Source organism: Silene latifolia, chromosome X (assembly GCF_048544455.1).
Source record: "Silene latifolia isolate original U9 population chromosome X, ASM4854445v1, whole genome shotgun sequence".
Taxonomy (NCBI): domain Eukaryota; kingdom Viridiplantae; phylum Streptophyta; class Magnoliopsida; order Caryophyllales; family Caryophyllaceae; genus Silene; species Silene latifolia.
In genome coordinates, this window is record NC_133537.1 from 226,786,378 (window position 1) to 226,799,641 (window position 13,264).

General features: G+C 38.2%; 1 protein-coding gene across 1 annotated transcript; it reads left to right on the forward strand.

Annotated features, from left to right (window-relative positions):
* The first annotated feature begins 397 nt into the window (after positions 1-397).
* LOC141619477 (uncharacterized) lies at positions 398-10,615 on the forward strand. The gene is made up of 8 exons (XM_074436493.1): positions 398-575; positions 8,192-8,557; positions 8,806-8,951; positions 9,036-9,115; positions 9,241-9,456; positions 9,541-9,805; positions 9,938-10,225; positions 10,334-10,615. Exons 1-8 carry the CDS (start codon positions 398-400, stop codon positions 10,613-10,615), a joined length of 1,821 nt encoding a protein of 606 aa, XP_074292594.1.
* The last annotated feature ends 2,649 nt before the right edge of the window (positions 10,616-13,264 follow it).

Below are 13,264 nucleotides of genomic sequence, written 5' to 3' on the forward strand. Positions count from 1 at the left end.
GTAATGATCTTATTGAGATTCTGTTTAAAGGACCAAGGTTTACATGGTGTAATAATAGAAGAGATACTAAAAGGGTGTATAAACGTATTGATAAAGCTTTTGCATCGAGTACTTGGTTTTCTCTCTTCCCAGAAATGGGTATTAAACACTATCCTATTCAAATTTTGGATCATGCTCCCATCGAGTTAGATCTACATCTTACGCAAAACATGAACAAAAAACCGTATAAAATGGATGTTTGGGCTTTAGAGAATGAGGAATGTTTACAGGGTGTGCGTGAAACGTGGTAGATGAAGGATAGGGGTTCACCGGCGTTCCGCGTTGTTAAGAAGCTTTCTAGGGCTAGACAGAAGGCAAAGAAGTGGGCACTTAATAAACAACGAGAATGGCAACAAAAATGGGAGGATTTGATATAAGACTTGAAGAAGGAATATCTATGGCCATTACAGAAGTTAAGGATGACTTGTATTCCCAGGTTAATGAAGAAGTATGTAAGTTTTCATCAGCTGGTGCGGTTTTTTGGAGACAACAGGCTAAGGTGAAATGGATCGTAGATGGGGATACTGTTGGAGCTTGTGTCCTCCACAAATTAGTGTGATAACATTTGTAAATCTCTTACAGGTTCACAAGGGTATACTTCGTATATTTAATCAGTTGATTAACGTTTACCTAATAACGGTTGGCTTGCTAGAAAGTTTGACGTTATTATCATACAGATGACGGTGATCAACTGGTCCCTAAAGGTCACACCTATAGGATGTGTTTGAGAAATGTGGTTATAGAAATATAATCACATTAATGCCCAAAATGACTAAAAAGTTAGTCAATGTGTTGATAAGATAATTATTTAATAAAATTAAATAATATTAAGTTGAGACGAATTAACTGTCAATTCGTAAATTAAATATAATAAGTTATATTTAGTTAAATATATTTAATGTTAGCTTGGACGACTTAATCTGTTAATTCGTAATTAAATATAATCAGTTGTATTTAATATCAACAAGATGAATGTGTCATAGTGGTAATAGTGAGGGTACACATACCAAGAGGTCATGGGTTCGTAATGAAGGAAACATGATTTTTATGTAATTATGAGATCTCGAATCTCCCTTATTTTAGTTTTGGGTTTTGAAATTAGAATGTAATAAATAGGTCAATTATGTAATTTTATTTATTGTAATTTCAAAGAAGATTAAAGATAAAGATTCAAGCTCACTCCCGCTACATGGATCAAGATGGAACATCAAGACAAGCTTCTCGGGTCCAAGGATGGATTCCAAACTTGTATTTATTGTTCATTTTGATAGAATAGGCCACACTAGGACTTTTACTGTTTTTTTTTTACGTTTTTTCATTATTATTGCGTTTCATTCACATGTTAGTAATTGCATCATTTTCCGCCTAAAACCAAACCACCTACTACTAAAATGCATGAAAATTGACTCATATAGGTTGTATGTTAGTTTTCATGGACATGCATATGTCACAGACTTTAAGCCATCACTTTAGTTTAATCATTCTCGCATGCTAGATTATAGTTCACTTAAAATGAATTTAAATAAAGTTGATAGGATCTTCCTCTAAAACGGAAATTGAGATTAGTCTTTATAAGGGCAAACATCTATGAATCCCTTCTTCGTCGGTAGGCCTAATATGACCCCTTCTACGTTGGGTAAGTAGTTGTGTTGACTTAGTTTACCTCAACATCATAGTCCGAAGAGTTTCTCGTGATTATGATGGACTATAGATAGAATTTACAGAAATTTATCGACCAAGAATTCTAACGGTAGAATTAGCTAAAAGGTTAGCTTATCAATTTACAGAGAATTGAGTCTTGGGGTCATTTATATAATTCTTGATGGAGGTCAATTGTATAAATGTTTTTGAGTCTTCGCGTTATGACATTAGTTCATTAGACTTAAAATAAAAACGATGCACATGCTTATTATTTTATTCTTCTTTCGCAGTGTAGAACACGTTTATTATCGATAATACTATTACAAAAAATGGCTGGAAATAACGCAATCCCAATGCCTAGTGCCACACTAGATCGTTCGTCCTTGCTTAGATGTTCATGGACCAAATGAATCAGTCCACTCGACTGAAGAATGATGGGTCCAATTTTACGGACTGGGAGGCGGCACTACGGAATGCTGCCACTGCTGACGGTAAGATCAGGTATTTAACTGAGCCAATACCGGTCAACCCAGGCCCAAATGCAGGAGTCAACGAGTCACTCGCTTATAGTGATTTCGTTATGGAAGCGGGTACGATAAAGAACGTACTCATCTTTGTAATGGAAACCAATTTGCAGAGACGTTCATTGCCCAAGGGGCAAACAAGATTTTCACCACGCTGACTAACGAGTTCTCAAAGGCACCGAGAATCATTACATATGAGCATACATGTCGCTTCTTTGATGCGAAACTCCAGAAGGGCCAACCGGTTAGCCCACACATTCTTCACATGATTGAGAATGTCGAGAAGCTGGAGGCACTGAATTGTAAAATCAGTGAGAGCATTGTCATTGACCGAAAGCTTCATTCTCTTCACGATGGTTTTTCCCTTTTCAGGGCGAACTACTATATGAATGACTTGAAAATGAGTCCTCATGAGCTACACTCCCTTCTCGTACAGACCGAGAAGGATATGAAATTGAGTGGGAGCGTGAAGCAGGATGTTCTCACGATTTACAAAGGTACAGGTAAGGGCAAGGCTCATGGCGACCTAGCTGTAGGTAAGCCAAAGTTTAAGAAGCCAGGAAAAGGTAAGAGTGCGCCTGGTGAGACTAGTGGCTCACAGGGCAAGACAAAGAGCAAGGGCGGTGACATAGAGTGCCACCATTGTCACAAGACTGGACATTGGAGGAGGAACTGTCATGTCTACCGTGAGGACATCAAGGCAGGCCGCGTCGTTCCTGTTGGTATGTCATTTTATATTCATATGATTGAGATTAACCATGCAAGTTTCGGAACTTGGGTACTAGATACTGGTTGTGGTTCTCATCTGTGTAATCATTTGTAGGGCCTAAAGAACATCATACCTCTCGAAAAAGGTGATGTGGACCTGCGAGTCGGGAATGGAGCACGAGTTGCTTTTGCGCCTCGAAGGGAACATATGTAATCCAACTCCCTAGTGGTTTTGAGTTATCTTTAAATAACTGTTACTATGTACCCAGTTTATCTAAGAATATTATTTCTGTTTCCGTACTTGCTAAAGACGGTTTTACATTTTCAATAAAGGATAATAGTTGTATTTTCTCTTTTAATGAAATGATTTATGGCAAAGCAGTTTCCATGAATGGAATTTACATCTTAGATCAAACCACGGAAGTATTACACATGAATAATAAGAAATTAAAGGTTGGTGACAAAGATCAAACCTATCTATGGCATTGTCGAATGGGACACATAAATGAGAAACGCGTGAAGAAACTCGACGATAATGGGACTATTCCCACATTCGGATTTTCTACATATGGCACGTGTGAATCATGTCTCATTGGCAAGATGACTCGAATTTCCTTCAAAGGTGTTGGAATGCGCGCTAGTGACCTATTAGGACTCATACATACGGACGTATGTGGACCTATGTCAATTACCGCTAGAGATGGCTATAGATATTTTATCACTTTCACGGACGATTTGAGTAGATACGGATATGTCTACTTAATGAAGCATAAAAGTGAGTCCATTGAGAAATTCAAGGAATACCAGAATAGGGTACATAACCAACTGGGTAGAAAGATTAAAGCACTTCGTTCAGATCGGGGTGGCGAATATCTTTCAAATGAGTTTGATCAACACCTGAAAGACTGTGGAATCGTTTTGCGCTTAACTCCACCGAACACCTCAATTGAATGGTGTATCCGAACGGAGAAATCGAACCTTACTTGATATGGTTCGATCCATGATGAGTCACACCGTAGTGCCCGATTCATTATGGGGTTATGCTCTTTTGTCACCGCTCTTATACTTAACCGAAGTCCGTCTAAAGCTGTCGACAAGACTCCATATGAAATGTGGAAGGGAACGGTCCCTAACTTGTCCTTTATTCGGGTTTGGGGCTGCAAGGCTTATGTCAAGTGGAGACACGAGGATAAGCTCGGCCCGCGATCGGTCAAGACATACTTTATAGGTTATCCAAAAGGAACATTTGGTCATTACTTCTATTCGCCTACCGAACATCGAGTTTTTGTTGCGGCTAGTGCGACGTTCTTAGAGAAAGAATTTCTCGAGAACAAGTCGAGTAAAAGAACCTTCGAGCTGTCGGAGATTCCAGAACCAACAACCGAGGAACAGGATGGAGGAAGTCAGTACCTCCAACCGATGATACGGTTAATATTCCTGAGGAACCTAGGAGGTCGGGTAGAGACTCTCATCCTCCGGACAGATACATTGGTATGGTCGAGGAGAATGACGTTTTACTTCTAGAAAGTAATGAACCCGCAACCTATAAAGGTGCTATGGCCTGTTCCGACTCAAAGCTATGGCTTGAAGCCATGCAATCCAAGATGGACTCCATGTATGAGAATAACGTATGGGATCTAGTTGATTTACCTAAAAGGTAAAACCTCTACAGTGCAAATGGCTTTACAAAATAAAGCGTTCTGTAGACGCGCAACCGGATATCTATAAAGCACGACTTGTGGCAAAAGGTTTCACTCAAGTGCAAGGATTGCATTATGATGAGATTTTTGCACCTGTAGTCATGCTATATTCCATTCGGATAATCTTAGCGATTGCCGCATTTCATGATTATGAGATTTGGCAAATGGATGTGAAAACCGCCTTCTTAAACGGTTATTTGGAGGAAGAGTTGTACATGGTGCAACCCGAAGGTTTCATAGATCCTAAGCATCCTAAGAAAGTATGCAAGCTTAAGCGTTCCATTTATGGACTTAAGAAAGCTTCTCGAAGTTGGAATCATCGTTTCGACCAAGTGATAAAAGAGTATGGCTTTATTCGATCGGTCGAAGAACCATGCTTATATATCAAGTCGAGTGGGAGCAAGATTGTATTCTTGATATTGTATGTCGATGACATACTCTTGATTGGGAATGACATTCCTCTCCTATCTTCGGTTAAAGAATGGTTGAAGAACCATTTCCAGATGAAAGATCTGGGTGAGGCACAGCGTATATTGGGAATCCGTATCTACCGAGATAGATCACGACGGACGTTATCACTTAGTCAGGAGTCTTATTTGGATACGGTTCTTGAGAGGTTCAGCATGACCAACTCCAAGAAGGGGAACCTTCCTATGACGACCGGGATGCGGTTGAGCAAGTCTCGATCACCACCCACGACGCCAGAAGGGATTGAGCGCATGAGTCATGTTCCTTATGCATCTGCAATAGGATCGATCATGTATGCCATGATATGCACACGTCCAGACGTGGCATATGCATTGAGTATGACGAGTCGGTACCAAAAGACTCCAGGTGAAACACACTGGATAGCAGTCAAAAAATATCCTCAAGTACCTACGGAGGACTAAGGATTGGGTATTGACTTATGGAGGCGATACTAAGCTATGCGCAACCGGTTACACAGATGCTAGCTTCCAAACGGATCGAGATGATTTAAAATCTCAGTCCGGGTTCGTCTTCACTCTTAATGGTGCTGCGGTCAGCTGGAAGAGTTCCAAACAGAGTGTTGTAGCAGATTCAACTACGAATCGAGTACTATGCCGCTCGAGGCGAAAGAAAGGAAGCGATATGGATGCGTCAATTCTTACAAGGGCTTTCGGTAGTTCCTAGTTCGAATGACCCGATCACCATCTATTGTGACAATAGAGGTGCCATATTCCAGGCTAAGGAGACAAAGTCTAGCAACAAATCTAGACATGTACTTCGGAAGGCTCACCTGATCCGTGATTACGTGGAGCAAGAAGAGATAGTGATTGACAAGATTGCGACGGATGATAACATCGCGGATCCTCTCACCAAACCGTTGAATTATGATAAGCATGTAGGGCATGTTAATTCCATGGGAATTAAACATGTTCCTGAGTTGTAGTACTTGATTATGGATTTGATACATTATCTTTTTCATATATTATTTATAACTTCATCGTTTTATATATAATATTTTGTTTTTCATGTGGATTGTACTGACAACATTTGAACGCCACAAAGTGAACTGAATTACATTATATTTGTTTGGTCCGTAATCGCCAATGTGAGCTGATAACTCCGGCTATTATTTTGTGCAGTCGATTGATGGTGGGTTCAACGAGCCATAAGTCAAACGGTTGACTGATCGATCACAGATACGACATTATGACGATACTTAGTAGGACAACTTTTTGTGACAACGTAATGGAGTCCTAAATGTTTAATAACATTCGGTGCCAGGTCGTGGATAGGACATCCATTGTGTTCCTAGAGTCGATTCTTTTGACTATCGACGTCTCTTGAGATTAAGGCGGTTTTGGGTGACTTTGGTTTCTTTCTCACGGTCTGCCGTTACTGGAGGCTAAGTAGATTTTTTCTGGGTCATTTCATACTGTGCTTACATCTGCAGGATTCGAGTTGAGGAAAATATCCAACCCTTATCAGGTATAGTTATTTCTCAGGGCCACTCGAGGAGTTGTAACTGAAATGCATGGCCATGCTCAAATGTTGATTCGTTTATCAGTTAAGTTACTCTCTAGTCGGGGAAACCACTCTTGATAATGATCGCTTGTAAAATACGACCTTTGTGAATTCGGATTTGCAAATTGTTTTACATTGAGTGGGAGAAATTTTATAGGATATGAGAATCGGTTATCGCACATACACTTGTGAGGACAAGTGGGAGTTTGTTGGAGCTTGTGTCCTCCACAAATTAGTGTGATAACATTTGTAAATCTCTTACAGGTTCACAAGGGTATACTTCGTATATTTAATTAGTTGATTAACGTTTACCTAATAACAGTTGGCTTGCTAGAAAGTTTGACGTTATTATCATACAGATGACGGTGATCAACTGGTCCCTAAAGGTCACGCCTATAGGATGTGTTTGAGAAATGTGGTTATAGAAATATAATCACATTGATGCCCAAAATGACTAAAAAGTTAGTCAATGTGTTGATGAGATAATTATTTAATAAAATTAAATAATATTAAGTTGAGACGAATTAACTGTCAATTCGTAAATTAAATATAATAAGTTATATTTAGTTAAATATATTTAATGTTAGCTTGGACGAATTAATCAGTTAATTCGTAATTAAATATAATCAGTTGTATTTAATATCAACAAGATGAATGTGTCATAGTGGTAATAGTGAGGGTACACATACCAAGAAGTCATGGGTTCGATCCTCACTAGATGACAATTCAACACATATTATATATTTTTGGAAAGACCAAAAATAAGGAGCTGATAGTCCTTATTTCGGTCTGATGGCCGAAAATTAGGAAAGTATTATTCTTTCCTAATTAACTCGATAATTCGGTCAGTATAAAAAGAAACGGAGAGAATTATTTCTACCCTAATGCTTTTTCTTGGCCTTGCTTCCTCTCTCCCATCACAAAACACAAAACAACTAAATTTTACAGAAAATATTAGATCGATTTCTAGCATAATCAAAGGGCATATCTCAGATCGTCTTGGGTGCAACTAATAGGCGAATATCAATTTTGATATTGTTCTTAAGCCAATTTTGATAGGGCCGAAGGTTAATTCTAAATCCTTTATACTTTGTTTATGTATTTTGTTTATGACCATTGATCATCATTATTAAACTCGTTATAATCCTTCTAGTTTAAGGGAAGTATACAGATTATTTCCCACAGATACGTGTACCAGATATTTTTTCAATAGGGTTAAAGGAAGAGCGGGACGTAACTTCGTACATGGTATTAAGGGTGAAGATGGCAATTGATTCTATGATCAAGATCAGATTAGAAAGGTTTTTCAACGGTCTTTTCAAGACCTTTATTCTTCGAAAGATGAAATGGGGCCTAGGGAAACGACTCTAGCTGGGAGGCTATTGTAATCTATCACGAGAACGGTGTCGAGTGATGAGGCTGATAAGTTAAATAAAACAGTCACGGGCCAGGAAGTGCGAAAGGCGATTTTTCAGAAGGAAGCTTTAAAATCTCCAGGCCGAGATGGTGTTCCTGCAATCTTTTATCACAAATGCTGGGGTTTTATCAAGAAAGATATTACTACAGCGGTTATTTCGATTCTTAATTCAGGGATGGTTTTAAGGGAAATGAATCATACCTTTATTTCTCTCATTCCTAACAACGATAGTCCTGAAGATGTGTCGGATTACCGCCCGATCAGTTTATTTAATGTTCTTATGAGGGTGGTGACGAAGTGTATTACTAATCGGTTGGGACATGTTATGGGGTCTCTTGTGGGTGAATTCCAGAATGCTTTCATACCGGGAAGGCACATTAGTGATAATGTACTTCTTGCACATGAGGCCATTCATAACATAAATTCTCATCGGAAGGGTAAAGAGGGGAGGTTTGCTTTTAAAGATTACATGAGTAAGGCATATAACAGGGTTCGATGGAATTTCCTGCATATGGTCTTGTACAAATTTGGTTTCCTAGGTGATTTATTAAGCTCGTCATAGGGTGTGTGACTACTGTGTCTTAAGAAATTCTTCTAAATGGAGCTCCACTGCCACAGTTCCAGCCTAAGTGTGGATTACGGCAAGCTGACCCCCTTTCTCCATTTTTATTTATTCTTTTCATGGAAGTATTATCCTCGAGTGTGTCACATACCCAGCGACAGGGACTGATTAAGGGAGTCAAGTTGTGTCAAGAGGTAACTCCAATGACTCATCTCTTCTTTGCAGATGATTCGATCTTCTTCCTGCATGATAATGATGAGTCCATAAGTCACCTGAAGAAGCTCATTGATGAATATTGTGAAGTGTCCGGACAGGTTTTGATTGAAGGAAAGTCAGGAATCTTATTTAGCCCAGGAATGACTCTAAGAAAGGTACAGATTTGCTTTCAAATGTTCAAAATTAGAAACAATAAAGAGTTGAAAAAATATCTAGGTTTATCTACGAATTTCCAATAGTCAAAGAAGGAGGTGATTCGTGATTTAGTGAAACATGTGACAAGGCGCATCTCTTCGTGGAATGGGGTTTTCTATGACCGGTTGGAAGGCTTACCTTGATCTCTTATGTTTTATCCAATTACTTTTTATCGGTATTTAAATTAGCGGTAAGTGTGGCAATAAAGATTGACTTTATTTTGTCGCAAGTTTGGTGGACGTGATGCAGGTTGCGGAAGACTACTAATTGGTGCTATAAAAATTTCCTCAGTTTACCGAAGAGCGAAGGAGGGCTTGGTATTAGGAACATTAAGTGTCTGAATCAGGCTCTGTTAGCCAAACATGCTTGGAAGATGATATCTGGGAAGGATTCATATTTTTGTACCATGTTTAGGAGGAAAATGATCCAGAAGACTGACCATGGTTTCGTTGTACGGAGGCGAAGGTATGCGTATGGTTCTTGGGGATTTAGAAGTATTATGCATGGGTTTAGTATCATTCAGGACAACATTGGGTGAAAACCTGATAGTATTTCGGAGTTAGGCGTCTGGGAAACACCTTGGATTAATGGAAAGACTCCGGAACCGAGGGAAACTATCTTGACTCATACTTTTGGTTTCCTGAAGGATTTGAAAATCAAGGATTTGAAGTTGGTGAATGGAGGATGGAATAAGGATATGATTAAATTCCTCTTTCCCGACGAATTTGGGAATCAAATCTTGGCCATGCCGTGTTGTATTTCGCAGAGTGAGGATACAGTTTTCTGGAAGAATACTAGTGATAGGCTTTACATGGTTAAGAGTGGGTATGAAATTATCTTCGGAAAGTTTTTACAGGAGAATGGGTCGGGTAAGGATAAAATGCGCCTAAATAAAACTAGGCGGTCATTCTGTAGAGTCAAATTATGGAAGTTACCTGGTTCTTAGATGTGGAAGATATTGATTTGGAAAATTATTACTGATACTTTATCGGTGGGAAGTGGCTTTGCTAGAAGAAGAATTTTGGGGGATTATACCTTTTGTTTGTGCTCTTCTGATGATGATAATGCACTGGAGACTACAGAACATTTATTGAGGGATTGCCCGATAACAAGAAGGATTTCGGCGTGTTTTAGCTTGGGTATCAACGTGAACCAGAATGGCAATATTGGCATTGGAGATTGGGTCGTGAATTGGATTAAATATCTGGGGATTCTTGAGGAAGGTGGCAATAGGGTGACCCAATTTCTTGCAACATTTTGGTGTTTACGGTTGGTGAGAAATCAAATAAAATTTGGAGGTGGGAGATTTTGTGCTAAATAGTTCGCCAATTTGTGGACTCAGACTATGAACATTGCTCAAAAGGCCATGGACGGTAATAAGAAGTCGTTGGTGAGTGGCTCACTAGTGTCCCACGACTGTGAGGGCGGATCGAATACCTGGTTTAAGGATGGTCATCCGTTATATGTGATTAGGGAACGGAGACATTGTCGGCCTTTAAGGGTGAAAGTGGATGTGGGATGGCTGCGAAATTACGATGCTTCTGTCGGGTGGGTGGTGTATGGTAACAATGGCTTGGTGGTGGCTGAAAGAAGGGTGAAGATTAGCGCGGAATCGGCGCTATAGGCTGAAGCAATAGCAATTCGTTATGTGTTGGCATGGGCTACAGAGAGGGGTTTTTTACATCTTGATGTTTCAACGGAGTGTTTACAACTTTTCACCTTACAGGGTCCGAGCGGGTTCACCACCTGCTGAAAGGAGTTGTAGCCGATATCTTCAGTTTACGTCCAGTTTTTCATTGTTTATGTTTTAGTTTTTTACTTAGGAACTTAAATAGTTTAGCGCATGGTCTCGCTACACGAGCATTGATAATGTAAACCTTCTTTACAGCTGCCAAAAAAAAATTTGTAAGCAAGACATACTTATTATTAGGAAAATTAGAAACATTTTTATTGTGAAAAAATAAAAGGAACATTTTTTCAGTGGTGATTTGTTTAAAATTTACTTTAATTTAATTGTTTATAGTAATCTTTTTATATTTTACTAATAACAATACAATGAATAAGCAAATATCAAATAAAAGATAATTAATAAAACTAGACGGTTTGTTTCCTTAGATCGTGTGTTAAAGAAGAGACATACACATCTAAACTTCATAGGAGAAATATTGTCAAAATACCTGAAAGTTATAAGTAGGCGAGGAATCGAACTCAGAGTTCTAGAACCCTGGGTAGATAAAAAAATGCCAAACCACATAACTACAAAATATTACTCCAGTGTACATTAAATATTATACTCCCTTCATGCCAATTTGATTGTTCTACTTTTTTTTGGGTGATTCAGCAAAAAATGGGGAAAAGTCAAATTTACTTCTTGACTATAGGAAATTAAGGATAATTTAATGAAAAATGAGATGGCGTCACCCGGTGAGCTCAATTTGAGCGCCACCGAGGGTATTATCATAAATCCGTTACTTATTTGGCTTTCCCTCCATCTAAATTTGAATTTCAAATTAAATAATGTTAAAGGGTAATATAGGAAGGTAACATTATAATTAGTTGTAACAAAAATAATAATTATAAATATTTTAAAAATAAATCTCTAAAAGTAGGCGTTATTTGTGGAATCAGTTGAGCACCATTCTACCAAGACACAAGAGTTGTTACCGGTTACACTACAAGGCTAAGACTCGTTACCTACTGCATATTCCGTAGCTAATCAATGTTTTTCGGTAGCTAATTGCATTTGCTACAACATTTGCTACTGTTATGAAGTAGTAGCTAAAACCCTCGTCGCTAAATTAGCTACCTAATTAGCGACTACATTTAGCGATTGACTTAGCGACTAACTTACTTGTAGCTAATTTGGAGACCACTTTTGAGACTATTGTCTATGTATCTAAATCTGCTACCAAAGACGTAGTGTAGCAATTTTTGTGACCATTTTCCAAAATTTATTGTAGTCATTTAAGAGACAAAACTATTTGTAGTTATTTTTGCGTCAAATTAACGTGTAGCTAAATCAGCTACGCACAATAAACTGTAGCTATTTTAGAGACATAATGTTTTGTAGCTATTTTAGCGTCCAATTAATTAGTAGCTAATTCAGCTACCCAAAAGTGAACAGTAGCTATTTAGAGCATGAATTCTTTGTAGCCATTTTAGCGCCAAATAATTTAGTAGCAAAATGGAGACACATTTTAACACGGATGTGCATTTGTAGCAGATTACTATTGATTTTTAAGTAGCTCGGTTAGCAGTAATGCACATATCTAACTAGTAACAACTAATAAACGATCAAAACAATTTTTATTACTGTCTCAAAATCCAAAAACAATGTGTCTTTTTCCAAATAAAAATCCAAAAACATACACCTCGTTTGACAATCCAAATAAACGAACATGTGTTCAGTATCACAACACTTCTAAAACCTGGTTAAAAAGTTATCAAATATCTAAATGAGAAGGGAAGACACTATTGATCATGAGCTGAAAAGTCTGAAGTGTTGATAGAGAAGTCACTACAATGTAATGCCTCTGACATACGCGCCATATCCTTCTTCATATCTAAAAGAGTCATTTGAATTGTTTGCTTTTCTTTTTCACTAGTCTCCTTGTGCTTCTTCCATTCTTCTTGTGTAGCCTTGAGTTGATCTTGTGTAGTCTTAAGTTCTTGCTTTGTAGTTTCGAGTTGTTCTTCTAGTTGTACGACAATACTTGAAGGAGGCAATTTCTTACCTCTTTTTTTCAAGTTAGGAAGTGGGTAATAGAATTGAGACAGGCTACCCATTCCATATACACTGCCATCCTTGTTGATGCCACCAGCAGCTTCTAAATATGCATTGTTATCTTCCTTGCTACCTCGTTTTCCAGCCTTTTTCTTATACTCTTCCTGCAATAAAGCCAAAGTTAGAGTACATGAGTAGCTTTAAACACCAAGGTGAATGCAAAAAGAAACCATGTTGCACAGAGTACCAAAAATACATCTATACTATAAACATTTATGAACATAAAATTGGGGATTAGAATTAGATAACTTACCCAAAAAATTTTTGCTTTATCGTCCACCCAATCTCCATCTTCTTTCATATGAGTTTTGCGAAACCACTCAGCCGGTGTAAGAATCTCTTTGTGAGTATTGTACTTTTTACAACATATTAAAAAGTTATATAAGTATAAATTGGTAAACCATCAAATACATATAAACTAGTGAATCCATTAAAATAGGTATTTATGTGACTACGTGCCAACTCTCGACTTGAAACAGATCCTTGGAT